Below are 16,924 nucleotides of genomic sequence, written 5' to 3'. Positions count from 1 at the left end.
TGTTCGGTTCGCTTGATCCTTCCCTGACCACCAATCTGAGTATCTGCGACTACGGTTGGACCCAGCGCGTAACACTATGCAGATAAGGATTCCTAAATATAATCTAATACTACCTTTTTAAAAGAGAAGAGAGAGCCTAAATAGTATATAGAATAATAGTTTTTTTTTCAGTATATATCTTGAGAAAAGTAGTATGAATTTAATAATTTAGTTAAGAGGATTATTTATTTATTTATTTATGTTGACAAAGACTATAAAAAAATGATTGACTTTGGACCTAGACCTAGACCTAGAACTCTATGGAGCTCCTGGTATGACACAACACAGAGAGAAACGACGATGATTATTAGGAAAACATATATATCAAGAAGATGAGAAAAACAAAGAAAAAAAAAAGGCTGATTTTAATTCAGCATGGCCCATCAGTTAGTTTAGTTTCCCATCTCCTTCCTCCCTTTTGTCTCGAGTAATAGTAAAAATATTTTTTTTTGCTTGGTTCATGGGTGAGAGTAGATCAATCACGATACAACCTACGTATGTAGGACTCCCTAGGCGCTGACATTAAGTAACTAGAATAACACATCCCATCAAAGCCAAATGAAATCTTCCGTCAAGCTTACGCGAGCAGTGGTGACCTGTTTAATGAATACTTCCATTTTTCTCCTCCCATCAATCGAGATTTCCTACACAGACATTTTAGAAGTTCTCTCTATAGTACAGTACCATTGAATGCATGCATGCAGGAATTCGAATCGCTCGTCTTTTTTTTACTCCAAAAAAAAAATAACGACAGCTATATGGCACTTCTTCCCTCCCATACATGACATAACATGACCAGAAGAGAGAGAGAGAAAAAAAGAAGGAAAAAAAAGTTCACGCCCGACACAACCTTCCATCCGCCTGCGGCGTCCAGTACTCGCTTCCGACCGCAGTCCTGCCATAGAAGATGTGGTCCGGGTCGTACTTGTTCTTGATCGCGGTCAGTTTCTCATACTTGTCCCCGTAGAATGCCGCTTGCCAGTTCGGTTGGAATGGGTCTGCCTCGTTCAGGTACGCGCCGCCGCCGGGAGTGAGGGCCTCCAGCGGCGGGATGATCACGTCCGTCATCAGGCGTTGGTTGGCGAGGTTTTGGTCCCAATCTGCGTAGCTGAAGGGGCTGTAGCCAGTAGGTCAGCTAGCCAGTCAGTGCAATCGCCACGTGGTTGTGGAGACGTACGTTCCAATAACAATACTGATAGCTGCATTGCGCAATGCAGGATTCACTCCGTTATCCGGAATATGAGCTTGTCGAGACACATTGACAGCGACACCCGAGACAAGGGTTCCATGGTCACTGGCGCTTCGGAGCGCAGTCACCAGCCCGTGAGGATTCGAGTCCAGAACCGAACGTGGGATCAAGCGGCCTCCCAGCTGAAAGTCGGTGATGTTGCTGGGCGGGGTCATCGCCTTGTAGCTGTCGTAGAAAGTCGGGAAATCATCAATGAAGTATGCTGCAAACGATATTAGTGATTTCCTCCTGACATATTAGCAACGTACATACTGTATTGGATCCCGCTTTCTTCCAACTTGGCAATGGCCGGGCTGAGCAGCTCATGCAATTGCTCTTTTGTTCCCCCAGGCAGGGTGGTAGGCACCGAGAAGAAAGCCGCACTGGTCATGAACCAGATGCTCACGCCTCCGGCGTGCAGGATGGGACCGATGGTGCTGATGAACGTTTCCACTGCATCGTAAAATGAATCCTGGGAGACGCCGGCGCTGGTGAAGGTCAGGTTGGCGGTGGCCGTCCGCATTTCCGGATAGGCCTTGCTGGTCATCGAGAGCACCACGCCATAGGTACCGCCACCGCCGCCAGACAGCGCCCAGTACAAGTCCGTGTTCTCGGACTGCGAGGCGACGAGCAGCTCTCCGGTTCCGGTGACAACCTCCCATTCCAGCACCTGGTCTGCTGCGAGGCCGAATCTGGATGCCAGCTGGCTGGTGCCACCGCCCTGCGAGTAGCCACCGGCGATGCCAACGGTGTCACAGTTGCCTCCAACGACGACGAGGCCCTGTTCCTTCGCAGCCTCGTTGACCTCAAACACCTGGACTCCGGCACCCACTTTGACCGCCTTTCCGGTGTAGTGCGGCGAGGCATAGTCGAGGAACTGAATGTCTTTCAGATTGTGCGTCCAGATGGCGACTGCACCAGCGCCAGTTGACTTGCCCATGTAGTCATGGGCGGTGTTCCGGATCACCAGCCGGATGCTGCGGGCTTTGGTGAATTCGATGGTCTTTTGATAATCGGAAGCATCACTCGCGTTGACCGCATACAGAACATAGGTGCCGATGACGCATGGGGCGTCGCTTGGAAGAAAGGGATCACAGCTCTGGTTGGCATACCATCCGGCTTGGACGGAGGAAGAGCTTTTGTAATGGGTCTCCGGAAAACCCCAGACGGCTTGGATTTCCGCGCATTTCTCGGCGTCATACGGCCCAAAGGAATCGTGGTGGCAGGGACTTGCAAGAGGCTTGGTGGCAATGAGCTTGCCTCCGAGCGTTTTGTTGAATTCATTCCATTCCTGCTCCGTTGGCCAGCAGTCATCGCCGGGGAAGCAGCGACAGGTCGGCTCCGATCTCGCGAGGAGCTGCTTGACCGGAGACAACCATTCCTGATTGTTTAGGAGGAGAGGTATAACAAGTGCAAGGAGCAAAAACGCTCCAGAGACGTTAAAGAGTAGAGGGGCCATTTGTCCTTTCATCAAGCAAACAGAACTGAGAACTGGTGAGAAGAAGAGAAGAAAAAAAAAAAGAAAAATAGAAAGAAGAAGCTGAAATAAAATAATTAACACGTGAGGTGAGGAACGACAAAGCTGAGCTTGCAGCCCAGCCAGCTCAGGTCAGGAAAGGGACCCGCCGCATCATTCCTTTGACAGGTGTTGTTCGTTACCGCTTCTTTCTGGGGGCCAACAGAAGATCCCAGAAGAGGCTGTTATTGATTGAGCATTGCATGCAAGCAGTTGTTAGTAACAAGCTGGCCGCCGAATGGCTGAACACAGACAAGGATCAGCCAATGATCCAGCAGATTGCATGGACTAGTCATCATCCCCGCTCTGGAGTATGTTAATCCTTCAGGCTTCCACTGCTGTATTACAGAGTACATTACATATGGTTATGTGTTTCCTATGACAAACATCAGTATTCTTGTGAAATAATGGTAATCCCATGGTTATATTAGTTGCTTCAAAGTCAGAGCTATAAACCCTATTTGTTTCTTGGAAAAGAGAAACGTTAGACTTCGGCAAAAGTCAGATCTTCTGCATAATTGTTTTTGTTTCAAGAAATTGCCTTGATAAAGCATCCCCAACCCTAACCTTAAAATTCAGATAATTTAGATAGTGTAGATAGTGTAGATAGATAGATAGATTGTTAACTGATGCAATTAGATAGAGTAAAGCACGTACATCTTCATAAATGTAATCGATAATCCTACAATGTGTGTAGTATGAAGTCAATTGATGAAAATCAGCCTTAGCTACGCAGGAAAAGAAGAAAATAAAGAGACATTAGTAAGAGGAAAACAGGGTAATATTAATTAATAAAAAGGGAAGTCGTTGGTTTTACTTTTTGTTTTAAAAAAATATTTCTTAAACAATAGGGCCAGGTCCTTATAAACATTAGCTTTTAATGGTCATTTATGAAGAGATTTCTGGAATGGATGATATTATTTCGAAAAAAGTGTTCATACAGAGTACAGTAGTACCGACAACGGACAACCCCTCCCCGGCGGTCCCGTGTGGCCCTAACCATATCCAGTTAGGCAGTTCCGCTTATAGACAACCAGGGTATTTACATAAGCAGGCCCCACTACGTTAACTTAAAATAAGGCACTGACCCGACCAATCAGGACAATCCAATCCGTTGCCTTATGAGCTCTCAGCTCCCCCCCCGGGCCATCCACGTTGCATTGCAGCCGTTTCGGCTCCACTGGCGGAGAAGTAGGACATTGTTAGATATTTGCCGTGTGCTGTCAATGTCAGACAGCTGAAGATGAGGGCGACATGATTACTATAGAAATTGACTGGTTAATCTGTTGATACGGAGTACATGCCTATCATTTCCTTTCGATAATTTATCGTTCTAATAATTAGGTATGAAATACGCGACTAGACTATCGCTATCGTATCATATGATATCCATTGTGATCGACATGGCATCCGCGATAATAGGGTTAGGAAACAGCCCCCACGGGCCACGGGTCGACCCTCGCTTAGATTAGAGAGTTGTTCGCTATATGTACGGAAATAAGCAAGACTATCTCGTCTCGATCTAAGACCCCTCTTGCCGTCGTTTACCTTCCCTGTCCAGTTTGGCAGCCACGTTTTATCCCTGCCTTGCGACCACGCTTACCCGGAAATAGTCGTGAAGAAAGAATTGGGCCCTTTCTGGCCTGCAGGACTAGAATAGCATACTCTACAGAGTACTCGGTACTAGTATAGTTTCTTTTGGTGTCATATTCAACAAGGATGGAAGTGTGCTACCTCTATCAGCGAGGCCATTGGCTTATGGATAAGCACGAGGTTCCAAAACGTGCAGGGAGTGCATTGAGTTAAAGTGATAGCATAATCCTGCCGGCCCCCAACCTCCCCTGGTCTGTATTTCTGGGCGTCCGTAATCATACGAGAATCTCCTCAATTGCGTCCTCTCCTTCTGGAGAGGTTCTTACAGACAGGACTCCTGCATAAGTTGTATCCTCCTGCCAGATGCGAACTTTTCCTTGACAGGGCATCGTTCCCTCATTGTCTGCCTTGCATTGCGTCTGTCTGCAGACTGCCTGTCTACACTACATACTCTCGCAGTCAGCCAGTCAGTCATCACCATCAGCCAAAATGAGCCTCAATCCGACCGGTGTCCAGCTGTTGATATGGATCATCGTCTTCACGGTCATCACGACCATCATCATGGGCCTGAGAATATGGGCAATTCGGATTAAGAAGAGAACGCTTCGCGCCGATGACTATTTGATTTTTATCGCCTATGTCAGTACGCTCGCCATGGCAGGAATTACCATCTGGGGCATCGTCAATGGGCTGGGTGCGCACACTGACACCCTCAACGCGGATCAAGTTGGGGTACAATTTAAGGTAAGCCAGACGTCAATATTACCAAGTATGAATATTACGATTAATCACTACAGCTACAGCCCTTCTTCATAGAAGATAGTCAACTTGTTATTTCCACCTAGCTACGAAGTCCATTGATTTATTTCCATAGACGAGGAAATCTTAACAATTGGAGCCAGCTAAGTGAACTGCACACCCAGATCAATATACCAAAACCCAGACGGTGCTGACGGCGGAGCAGTAAACGAGGTGATGGCCTGCTCATTCACAATCTGCTGCCCATCCGGCGAGGTCAGTCGGACGCCAATGGGGGGATTGAATGGCCCGGATCCCTGGGGAATAACCCAGGCCCCATATCGCTCCTGCGGTCGACTGCTGGTGTAGTTGGGATCGTGGATGAGGGCAGTCCAGTTACTCTGTCCGCTGCCCTTGACTTCGATCGCGATCACGGAGCCCACGCCATTGGTGTTGACGGCTGTCAGCGCAAAATAGTATGGCCCGCCGCCATCGCGCAGCCAGATGTACGCGTTGCCGGGCTTCGGGCAGGGCACCCGCTTGTATCGGATCGGGATCACGCCTTCGGTCAGACTGCCATTGCCCTGCAGCCGACCCATCGCGATGTCTGACAGGTCCATGTGGTGGCTTCCTTCGGGCAGGGGGCAGCCGTACGTGAAGTCGATTTCGCCGCAGTGATCCGCGCCGGAGCCACCTGGAAATCACAACTTAGAGAGACTTTCGCCTATAGTCGTAAAAGCAACAGGACAGCTTACAGCACCATTTCGGATTGGCGTCACACGGGCAGCTGTCGACAATCTCGAGGTAGATCGGATCGGTGTAGCCGTCCTCGCCAACGGCATAATCGGTGCCATCAGGCTTGGTCCTGATCAACTCGAAGCATTCGCCGCAGGAGAGGTAGTTGTCAGGGTTTCCGGATGAGGCTAAGGATGGCCAAAACTGTAGCAGTCAGTCTGCAGTCAGGTCAGATGTTTTGTTCTGAGGAAGGCAACATACCTGGGTGTAATAGTCGCCATTCGGAGCGGCAAAGTTCCCTCTCAGAGTGACATTGGCAGGATCCTGACAGAGGAGAGGATAGGCGGTGCAGAAAGCATCACATGTGTCGCCCAGCATCGGATCGGTCCAGTTGGCAGTGACGCTTCCTTTCGTGCAAAGACTGTAGAGCCCAAATCCGCAGGCTCCAGCGTCGGTGAGGCCGAAGTGTGTCGAGCGCTATGCAATAACATCAGTCTGGGACTGTCTATGAGGAGGCATCCAAGTTTTTTTCTTGTCAGGTAAGTCCTCACACTGTAATGCCATTCCTCATCCGGTCCAACAGTGAGTTGCTCGCCCCCTTTCCAGAAATTAGCGCTTGTATTCTGAAAAAATAGTAATGTTCGTTTACTCACACATTGTTCCCGACATGCACATCGAGGATGGCGGAGAGCCGCAGCCACCAGGACAGGGACTGGTACAGGTTTCGGACTCATTGTTGGAGAGACAGTAGTAAGGACAGCAGACGTTGTCGACCAGAGCCCATGAGGAGCCACAGCTGCTTGCATTAGCTGGTGGATAGGGCAGTTGGGTGGCGGTCGCCGTGGCGGGAACCGACACCGTCGTCGTATACAAGATGCTGCCAGTTGCGGAAATGGAGGTCAGTGAAGATGAAGATGCAGAGCTGACTGATGAGGAGCTCGAGGAACCAGAGATAGTCGTCGGGGTCGATGTCTCATCCCGCAGTCAGTCAGTCAGTTCAGTTCAGTATGTCATTTTCATTTCCCTGCAATAAGGCCATCAAGTCACCCACCTGGCTACTCGGGATACACTGGAAATAATATTCATTGACTTCTACACAGGTCGATCCGGTTGCGCAACATGATGGACCATCGAAACCGATTCCACCACATTGGTCCCTGCAGATCCATAAGAAATGAGATTACGGAAAGAATAGAAAATGGGATTGATACCAAACAGCAGCGCATGAAGTTTGCCCCTCCACGTGGAGGAAGAAACCTACAACAACAACAAGAATCAGCGATAGCATTGTCAGTAAATAAGTTAACCGTGTCTGTGTCTATATCTGAATTGGATGCCATACTATACAACGGTAGGAGAAGCCCATTTATATCAAGGAACCTGTAGCATCGATGTTCTCGTCTTATTCATTTAGCCTGTTATGCTGCTCCATATACCCAACCGATATTCCGATCCAGATCGATCCATTGAGAAATTAATTCTTAGCAACTGTATTAAGACAAAATAGAATGGAACTTGAATTGAAATAAGGCCGAGACTCCGCTAGTGGCAGGCAGTCAAGCGATTGTATAGTATATCTTTTCCTTGGCCGAGTCAGTCATCGGCAGTGAACTCCAATGCGCCCAAGCACGCGGCTATCACGAGCAAACATTCCAATGGGAATGTTGTCTTCTACCTATGTATGTACTACATAGTAGGTAGGCAAGGGATGTTTTGTGTGATCCCATAAATAAACAGTGCACTAGTGCTGTCGGATGATAGGTAGTTTCCGCTACAAGCCCATTTTTCCTGCAAACCCTACATATTTTGGCCCAGTTTATTGGGGAAAAAAAATATTATATATGAAGAGCAATCTTAAAATAGATTTTTATTTTGAAAATGAGTCAAATTAGTTTTTCTTATATAGAAAACTTCCTTATCAAAGGCCTATACTAACTATTTTGTAAGGATAAAGTTGATCTATATTTGTCGCAAACCAGAAATCTTTCCATCTCAGCTAAAAAGAGTGCCATGACAACTGCTTCTTAACTGTTGGATTTTTTTTCCTGATGACAAAATTCTGTAGAAAAAAAATTTATATCTAAAAGTGAACCCATTAAGATTGATTATTTCAGATAAAAATTATTTCTACATCTTCTCTTATCATGTAGGAATATTTTTATTGATAAAGACCCCTTAAATCAATGGTCTAATTATTTGTTTTTTATTAGATTAAGATTTTAAGAAATTTTCCTCTAAATCTACGGTTGAAAGTTGTATGATTATAATAATTTAATTAAATAAGGTTTACATAGAAGAAATTTAATTTTACTAATTTTCTAACCAAGAGTGTATTTTTCTGATACCCTTGCTATATAATTTTGTTGAGAAATCAAACTTTAAAACATGTAGGGTTTGCGGTGAAATGGGCTTTTGGCGCATACTCCGTACTATTAGTACGGAGTACTTAGGTACTGTACAATGCTCCTTAGTAGCATGGGGTAGGGATATAAATAGTAGTTGTTGAGCTGCTACTCTCCAGAGGAAGATATTAATATTAATTTAACAAATAGGATAAATGAGTATGAGTGGACGCGGCTTTGCTGAAAAAGGTCGTTAGCAAAGAGCTACCTACTTATCGAAGCAATATTAATTAGGTGCTAGGTATGAATTAATTCTAAAGATCAATTGACTCCGCCGAATCTCGACCGGAGGCGAGTCCAAGTGCAAGTCCATTGTCTCGGAACCAGAAACTCAAAACTCGTACCAGCGCAACATGCTCGCCAGCAAAACCAGTACGCGATATTGCGCCCGATACAGGCTCGCGCCTGCCGAAAAGGCAAGAAAGCGCTGCCCCGCGGGCCCAATGGTACTTGTCCGGGGCAGACCGTGCGACGTGGAGAAGCTTTCACCTAGACAAGCCTCTAAGTGCGGGAGACGCTTGGCAGCAGTACAGGAAGGTTTGTTCCCTCAGTTCCGTGGAAGAGCTTTCATCAAAGTTAATTAGTTCGCTTCGCAGCTTCTGCTTATTGGTTCTGCTGCAGGAGAAATGCCTTTTGAGTTTCAGACCTCATGAGGAAGGTGCAGGGCCAACCTTACAGAGTAGGTGATTCAACCTACCTAACTAGGCAACTACGGTACAGTTTCCAGGTTTTGAGTGGATGCGGGGCGTTAGGCTCGATCGGGGTAAGGGGCATGCTTGCACCTGCCAGTCTTTGAACGGTGACCTCATCGCCAACCTCGTTCGTTCTTTCCTTTTTCTCTTATCATTGACCCACACGTCATCACTCAGTCATTGCCAACATTGCCAACAAGCGACAAGATTATTCCTCCCTGCCTAATCTCACGGTATGCAAGCTCTCTGATCCTCTCCGACACTTGCATTATATGATGGCCATGTCCCATCTTGTTGTTGTCTCTGAGATTTGGGACTGGACAGGTTAGGCAGGTCTGCTGGGGATTTCTGGCGGTGGCGTTGGAAGTATCACCAGCAAACTTGCCTCTGGACGCCCCGGCTAACTTAATCCTCCCGGTTCCTGGTTACAGGTAAACTCTCGCCCACGATCCATGGGCGTGATTCGTCAAGGTTGCGCCTCGAGTTACTCTGCCCCAGGTATCCGTCAGTTTCCGTGGCCTGAGCTCTGGAGCTGTCCCTTCACACAACCGATCTGCTGGCTCTCGTCACTGCACTATGAGCCTCGACCCACGCCCGTGGTACGTCAACTTTTCCCGACCCAGGCGATGATGGCGCTTAAGCCACTGCTCGGTCGGGCAGTTGGAAACATGTCTTATCTCTGGGACGATGTTCTCTCTGATTCCTCGACAGGGGGATACTTTACTCCCGCCTTGCCCTTCACGACCTGGAAACATAGCAACTCATCACGAAATCATCCCCGTTTTTCCATTTCAACATCCATTTCTGCTCTTTACATATCGCCTCCATCAGAGAGACTCGCAGTGACGCCGTCAGCAAACCTGCTGTGCTATATAGCGTGAGATCTCCACCGGTCGCAAACCCTAAAACCGTCCCCGACGGCAGTGCTGTCAGATGTGACCCACCCAATGGGACAGACCGTTGAGCGATCACGAAGTCAACGGCTTTTCGTTCTATGAAACAAAATCGTCACGACACTGAAGACGCTCGTTGTCACCCCTGACCCCTCCGCCGGGAGGCGGTCCAGAGGTCCATGACGCTTTTTCCCTCGTTGCTGGCAGCTCGCGGGCTGTACCAGGACGTCCCGCCCGATCCGCAGACGAGAGTCGAGAACAATCCCACGCTGCTGATCAGCTGGTGGTGTACGGCCTTTTCCCTGGTCATTATCCTCATTCGAGTCTCCGGCCGGTATGTCCGGACAGAGCGCTTATTCAGAGAAGATAAAGTCATGATGGCCAGTATTGTACCGCTCCTGATCCGGATGGCTTTTGCTCATGTCGTCTTGATCTGGGGCACCAATAATACAAAGACGGCCGGGCTGTCCGAACTTGACATTCAGCATCGGGAGGTCGGAAGCAGGCTCGTGTTAGCTGCAAGGATCTTTTATGCCGTCTTGTAAGCTCGCCCACGCGACTTGACAAATATATCTGCTGACCAGCCCTAGCATTTGGATGGCCAAATACACAGTGTGTGAATTCTTGAGGCGACTAATAGGGACGGTCTGGACCAAATCCTTCCAATTCGCTCTTCGATTGATTCGATATTTCCTCGCGTCGACTTTCCTGGCGGTCGTCATTGCTACGCTGGCCGAGTGTCGACCCTTCGATCACTACTGGCAGGTAGTCCCGGATCCTGGTCCAAAGTGTCGGTTGGGCTATGCCAACCTGCTGACGATTGGTGCATGCGACGTGATAACCGACCTCTTGCTCGTCATCTTTCCGATTCCTCTCGTGATGATTTCAACCCTGCCCGTGAAACGCAAGCTCTCCCTCGTGTCGCTCTTCGCTCTGTCGATGATTCTGGTCGCAATTACCTGCTACCGCGTGCCATTGGTCATCCAGCACGCTGGGCTGCAGAGTTACCGGTCACTGCTGGCCTCGTTAAAGATTTTGGCGGCCACGGCCGTCTCCAATGCTGTCGTCATTGGCTCCTTCGTCCGGGACAAAGGGGTCAAGAAGGCCAAGTTCAAACGGGACAGTTCGCTCGGGAGCGAGAGTCTCGATCATAGCTCCGTCCGACGCGCAACCATCACCTATCATCAATGGGGCAGCGATGCCGACCTGGTCGAGGACTTAGGCATCCGACTGGATCCGGAGCTACAGTCGACGGATACAAATGTAGTCCGTCCGGCCCCGGTAGCCTTTCCCAGTCATGGTTTCTCTGGGCAGACTGGAACCGTGGACCCCAACTGGACTTTTCATAATCGTCTGTCAACAGGTACAGACGACCTCACCTCGGCCACTGACAGCAAGGTCGATCCCCATGAATACATCGACCCGAATGCTTGGGATCCCTTGGGATCGGCGCCCGGTGATCCCCGGGTTTCTCACCGTAAAGTGTCCTTTTCTGATGTGGGCGGCCTTCTTGATCCTCCGTCACCAACGACACCGACCACCGCGGCTGCACATCGTTACCCTGCAACCTTTTTCCCCGAACCAGAACTCAATCCGGAAATCCCACGATATCCACAATATCGTCATGGGAGCAGGGCCCTCTTGCAAGACGTTGGTGGCCTCCTCTCCTTGCCGCAGTCCCCGCGCAATTTTTCTCGTATTACTCCACCCCGCGAAGGAGGGGGGAGGCGAGAGAGTATGTCACATGCCGGTCCTTCCACCCCTCCATATCGTCATGAATCGGACGTTGAAGGACCTGTCATGGACGGCAATGACATCGAGCTCCGTGATGCAGAAGGTCTCTTATCTCAAGATCCTACTAGGGATGACCTTTCAGGTGTCTTGGAATGAAAGTCACCACTCTCCGTTCTGATATGACGCGACATTACTAGTTTCGACATGTCCTCAGCGATGGCGTTGGGGAATATTCTGGTTTGCATCAACGGACCGCCTACGAACCTTGTCCTTTGAACACGACGTCCCTTTGGGCAGGCCAGTGTCCCTGTACCTTTTTTTGGTTGCCTTATCCATTTCCCCACATTCGCTTGTTGGCACATATACCATTAGGACCTTTTATTGTAGTCTCTCGGTTGGTTGGGTCACGGTGTTGAAGGTTTGATGTTGAGGGACATATCTATATCTACTTTATTGATATATAAGGAATGGTCAGGTTGGAGGAGTTTACGGGATGGGATACCACTTACTGGTGGATATCTTTCTTCTTCTTCTTCTTCTTCTTCTTCTTCATTTTTTTTTAGCGACGATACTACCTGGACTAAAAAAATGCTATACCGCTTCTCCGACTCGACTAGGTAATTCAGTGAATACATATGCTGTAGGTAGTAAAAGCCGGCCACTGAGTCTACTCTAGAATAGTCCTATTAGTATCGTCCTGAACACTGTTATTCCCCGAATTCAAGTCCGTATTATCTCGTACTAGTATCGTTTTCTGATAACAGACTGTCTTCATTAACGCAGCTTTCTCTCAACAGCAAGGTATTAACAGCAACAGCACTTTTCCATGTTCACAGTTATGGGTTATGAAGAAAGAAAACGGAAATGCAAACGTAAAACCCCAATGAAAAAACATGTAAGTAATGGAATAAGTACATACATACATAGGCCCGCCCCAAGTCATCCTTTACAATGTCACAACGCCGTTACGCCATGCTGTCTCGACTTTTTTTTTCTTCTTTTCAATAGTACGGAATATGCCGTGATCGAGCATTTATCTCTATGAGATGATTATATCACCCATCGGTAACTGGCATATCGACCGGCCGTTTCACTCTTGCGGATAATCTTCACCACCTGCCCTCTTCTCAGACCCAAATACCGCGCCACAGGATCCGACACCTGGATGCGCGGCAGCTGCGACTCCTTCAGGCGGTACCGCTCTAGCAACCGGGCCTTTTCCTCAGCGCTCAGCAGAACGTGCTTGGGCACGAGCTCGTGGCGCGTGATGTTCACCAGGAGATCCTGCTCCTGGAAATGCTCGCAGACGCGGCCGGGAATGCCGCTGAGCAGCCGGATGGCCGACGGCGAGATCGGCGTCTGGGTGATGAAGATCCCCGAGTGGTAGTTTTGCTCGTCGACTAGGTGGTTGAAGGCGCGCACCTGCTTGGTGCCGACGCCGGTGGCGTCCGGGCAGAATTCCACGTAGATGGTGCCGCATTCGGGCTGGGGGTTGGGATTGGACTTGGTCGGTAAGGGAGTGTACTTTTTGATCATGGCTTCGGTGGGACGGGCGCTGATTTTCATCTTGTTGCGGCTGGAGAACATCATCCGTTAGAAGAAACCAGCCAAACAAAACACGTCGAGTGTGTCAGGGGAAACATACTCAGGGTATCCCAACGGGTCGGAAAACTTCCGCTTGAAATCCTCGAATGGAATCTGTACTTCCTCCTCCGTTACCTCGTAGCCCTGGAGAAAGACATTAGCGACAAACCCGACAGGTTCACTCTCGAATTCAATCATACCCGGTCCAGGAGCATCTCAAACACCGTCCTCCAGGTGCGCCACAGCCTGGCCATCTCACGCTCCGCCTCCTGGGAGCCCGACGAGTAGTCTTCATCCATGGCTGCGACGGCGCGCGCGGCGCACTCGATGCCTCACGAGGTCGAAAATTCTCACGCCGGCTGTTTGAGGCCAGACAAGATGATGAACTCCCAGTCGAGTAGAAATGTGTCTGATATGGATGTTGTGCTGTGGTGTGCTGTGCTGTGTTGAGCTGTGTTTATTTCCAGCGTTGGCGTTCTGGAAAAATCGAGAGACAGAATCGGATTAATCATTCAAGGCGGCCACCCGTTTTTGGCGCTAACTCTAAGCGCTCCAGCAGGCTTGGCAAGTGATTGGCGGCCAGAGAGCCCAGAACCGAGAAAAAAGAAAAGGCCAAAAAGACTGAAGGAAGACTGTGCGGTCACAAGTCAATCGATCAATCGAGACACCTGTCTCTTGCTGTTCCGGTCTTCCTCCAGATCCCTGTCTCTGTCGATCTGTTCCAGGGACCCGTCACTGGTGCGCTATCCTCTCGCTTGTTGGACTCTGTACTGTGCGGTACAATATATATTTAGTACTACTTACTCACACGACCGCACAGCACAGCACAGCTCCGCATCCATCGCATCGCATCGTTTGTCTCGACGCCCGACACCATGGCTGCTGTGGCTGCAGACGCTCCCGCTGCCCCTGCGCACAAGGTCAAGCCCCAGAAGCCCGATGAGGAGGCTTTCAAGGCCAATCTGGCCAAGGCTGAGAAGGAGCATGCTGCCGTGCAGGAAAAATTGGTGCGTCCCGCATTCGTTTAGCTATTTTTATCTACAGACGAATCTTCATTTAGCTGTATAGCCTACGATTCTAACACGACACAGAACCAAATCAAGGCCAAGATCGAGAGCGCAAAGCCAAACAATCAGGACTCGCCTGCCGCCAAGAGACAGAAGGAGCTGCGCGCCGAACTCGCTGCCATCCGTCAGAAGCAGCAGAGCTTCAAGGCCTCGCGGACCAGCACCCAGGAGAAGATCAATGCCCTCGATGCCAACCTCAAGGCCCGCGTGGCGGAGCAGAACAACTCCCGGAGCCGCATTGCCTTCAAGAGCGTCGAGGAAATCGACCGGGAGATCGCCCGTCTGGAGAAGCAGGTCGACTCGGGCAACATGCGTCTGGTGGATGAGAAGAAGGCCCTGGCGGACATCTCGAACCTGCGCAAGCAGCGGAAGAACTTCGCGGGCCTGGACGATGCGCAGAAGGTCATCAACGACTTGAAGGCGCAGATCGCCGAGCTCCGCAAGAGCCTCGACAACCCGGAAGCCAAGGCGCTCAGCGACAAGTACGCCGAGATCCAGAAGGAGCTGGACGCGATCAAGGCGGAGCAAGACAACGCCTTCAAGAACCTCAACGCTCTGCGGGACGAGCGCACGCGGCTGCACGAGGAGCAGCAGAAGAAATACACGGCCATCCGCGAGCTCAAAGACAACTACTACAAGCAGCGCAAGGCCTGGAAGGAGTACGAGGACGAGTTGTGGCGGATCCGTCGCGAGCGCCAGAAGGCTGAGCGGGAGGCCCAGGAGCGCGAGAGGAAGAAGAAGATCGCCGACAAGAAGTTGGAGGAGGCTTCGCGACCAGCCTACATGGATGAGATCCTCACGGCACAAGGTCTGATCCGTTACTTCGACCCGTCCTACGATTTCTCGACGTTGGGTCTGGACGACGGCAAGAAGACGCAGACGGGCGCCTTGCGCGCGGAGGTCGGCCGCACCGTGGACGACTCCAACATCAAGGGCGTCAAGATTGTCAAGAAAGACGAACGGGAGGACGACTACTTTGTCGGCACCGGCGGCAAGAAGGGCAAGAAGGGGAAGAAGGGCAGCGCCAACGGCTCGCCGGCGCCTGGTACGCCGACGGAAGGCAAATTCAACCTCAGCTTCGGTGTGATTGAGGATTTCGCCAAGGTCAAGGTTGACCCGCCGATGGGACAGGCTGATGTGCCGGGTGTGATCGAGAAGCTGGCCGCGAAGATTACCGAGTGGAAGAAGAACCAGGCCGCGAAGACCGAAGAGGTGAGTCACCATCTTTTTTTTTCTAGCTTCTACGGTTCTATGACTAACAACTGCACAGAACATCAAGAAAGCCAAGGAAGAGATCGCCCGTCTGGAGGAGGAAGAGCAGCGTGCGAAGGAGGCCAAGAAGGGTTCGCAGCAGGTCAACGGCCATGCTGAGAAGCAGGAGAAGGAGAAGAAGGATGCTGTTGCAGAGGCATCGGAGGAACTGCAGAAGGCCTCTCTGGAGGACAAGGAGTGAAGTGAAGTGAAGTTATCCCTAGAGTAGTCCTATTTCTGTTTCCTCTTTTTTTTTTCTTTCTTACTTTTTTGACATGTCAAAAGCTCATTGCCATATGCCACATGCCACATGCCACATGCCACTCCCGCTACGGCCTAGATTCTACCTACCTATATATATATATGCATGTTGCATTGCGCTCTGCTTGCAGTCACGTTATGTAGGCCTTGATCATGTCATCTGGGCTTTTTTTTATTTTTCTCTTTTTTTTGTCATGAACCTCGCATTTTTATCTGTTCATGCACCCTTGCTGTGCAGAATTTTCTTTTTCTTTCCCCCTTTTTCCCTCCATCTATCCATCTCGTCTCGTCTCGTCTCATCCCATCTCATGCAGTCCAGTCCAGTCCAGTCCAGTCCAGTTCAATGAAGACAGGGGAAAAAAAATGCAACGGTTTTTTTTTCCTATTTGCTGTTAGCTAACCACAACAATAACATCATTTTGTTCGCTTGCTAATTAGCTTGCTTCGTTTCCTAGCTGTCTATTATGTTATGCAAAAATAACAAACACAGAAAAGAAAAAAAAAACAGCAGATTATACTCGACTTGGCTCGATTCGATGCGACTCGACTCTGTTAGTTAGTGGTCGTGCGTGACTCGCTTCCATATTTTTTTTCACCTCTATATCTATCTATTTTCCCCCGTTGAGTTGAATCAATTTCGATTGAGTATTAGGTCGGACCTACGTCTCATCTTTTGTTATCCTACCTATGTAGGCTTTGCATTTGCGTTTAAAAGCGTTCGCTTTTTTTTCTCCCCTTGCTGTTTCCCTTCCTTTTCATTTCCTTTTCCCCCCCTTTGCTGTTGTATGTGATTGATATGACATAAGCTAAATCAAGTTGAATGGAGAGAATAAAAATAAAAAGAAAATAAGTAAAAGCTTTTTTTTTCAAAAAAGAGAAATCTATTTTTTTTTAAAAAAAAAAGAGACAGGTATTATTAGAAAATTAATAGACGGGAATTTAACTAGTTGTCAGTGCAGTACTTTTACATCACCTAACTCTACTTACTATATTTAAATTCAAAATGAAAGGGAAGTTCAAAAGTTGAAAATGAAAAAAAAAAACAGGAAAAAAGAAAGAAAAAAAGAAAAAATACAAAGGAAAAAAAAAAGAAGGAAAGGAGGAAAATAGAGAACATGTAGGTACTAGGATGTTTTGTATAAAGAGGTTATGGATCTTAATTTTCATCGTATTTTTTTGCCTGACCTTGTA

At 48.9% G+C, this 16,924-nt stretch overlaps 6 protein-coding genes across 6 annotated transcripts; 3 read left to right on the top strand and 3 right to left on the bottom strand.

The window, feature by feature from the left end:
• Positions 1-873: 873 nt before the first annotated feature.
• On the bottom strand, positions 874-2,726 carry VTN77DRAFT_722 (uncharacterized protein; the record flags this gene model as incomplete). Its single annotated transcript, XM_069423585.1, has 3 exons — positions 874-1,156; positions 1,217-1,490; positions 1,541-2,726. 3 exons carry the CDS (start codon positions 2,724-2,726, stop codon positions 874-876), a joined length of 1,743 nt encoding a protein of 580 aa, XP_069273303.1.
• Positions 2,727-4,865: 2,139 nt separating this feature from the next.
• VTN77DRAFT_721 (uncharacterized protein) lies at positions 4,866-5,221 on the top strand (the record flags this gene model as incomplete). The annotated part of the gene is made up of 2 exons (XM_069423574.1): positions 4,866-5,120; positions 5,174-5,221. The coding sequence occupies 2 exons, from the start codon at positions 4,866-4,868 to the stop codon at positions 5,219-5,221; spliced, it is 303 nt and encodes a 100-aa protein (XP_069273302.1).
• A 57-nt stretch (positions 5,222-5,278) lies between these two features.
• Positions 5,279-6,524, bottom strand: VTN77DRAFT_720 (uncharacterized protein; the record flags this gene model as incomplete). The annotated part of the gene is made up of 5 exons (XM_069423563.1): positions 5,279-5,808; positions 5,870-6,053; positions 6,111-6,326; positions 6,401-6,447; positions 6,503-6,524. The coding sequence occupies 5 exons, from the start codon at positions 6,522-6,524 to the stop codon at positions 5,279-5,281; spliced, it is 999 nt and encodes a 332-aa protein (XP_069273301.1).
• Positions 6,525-10,015: 3,491 nt separating this feature from the next.
• VTN77DRAFT_719 (uncharacterized protein) lies at positions 10,016-11,726 on the top strand (the record flags this gene model as incomplete). The annotated part of the gene is made up of 2 exons (XM_069423551.1): positions 10,016-10,377; positions 10,427-11,726. The coding sequence occupies 2 exons, from the start codon at positions 10,016-10,018 to the stop codon at positions 11,724-11,726; spliced, it is 1,662 nt and encodes a 553-aa protein (XP_069273300.1).
• Positions 11,727-12,620: 894 nt separating this feature from the next.
• Positions 12,621-13,453, bottom strand: VTN77DRAFT_718 (uncharacterized protein; the record flags this gene model as incomplete). Its single annotated transcript, XM_069423540.1, has 3 exons — positions 12,621-13,146; positions 13,216-13,298; positions 13,355-13,453. 3 exons carry the CDS (start codon positions 13,451-13,453, stop codon positions 12,621-12,623), a joined length of 708 nt encoding a protein of 235 aa, XP_069273299.1.
• Positions 13,454-14,029: 576 nt separating this feature from the next.
• VTN77DRAFT_717 (uncharacterized protein) lies at positions 14,030-15,674 on the top strand (the record flags this gene model as incomplete). Its single annotated transcript, XM_069423529.1, has 3 exons — positions 14,030-14,161; positions 14,246-15,433; positions 15,492-15,674. 3 exons carry the CDS (start codon positions 14,030-14,032, stop codon positions 15,672-15,674), a joined length of 1,503 nt encoding a protein of 500 aa, XP_069273298.1.
• Between the last annotated feature and the right edge of the window lie 1,250 nt (positions 15,675-16,924).

The sequence above is a fragment of the Rasamsonia byssochlamydoides genome, assembly GCF_041956645.1.
Source record: "Rasamsonia byssochlamydoides strain NRRL 3658 unplaced genomic scaffold VTN77scaffold_107, whole genome shotgun sequence".
NCBI classification, from domain to species: Eukaryota; Fungi; Ascomycota; class Eurotiomycetes; order Eurotiales; family Trichocomaceae; genus Rasamsonia; species Rasamsonia byssochlamydoides.
Note: the sequence above shows the minus strand (reverse complement) of the source record. Positions and strands in the feature narration are given on the sequence as shown.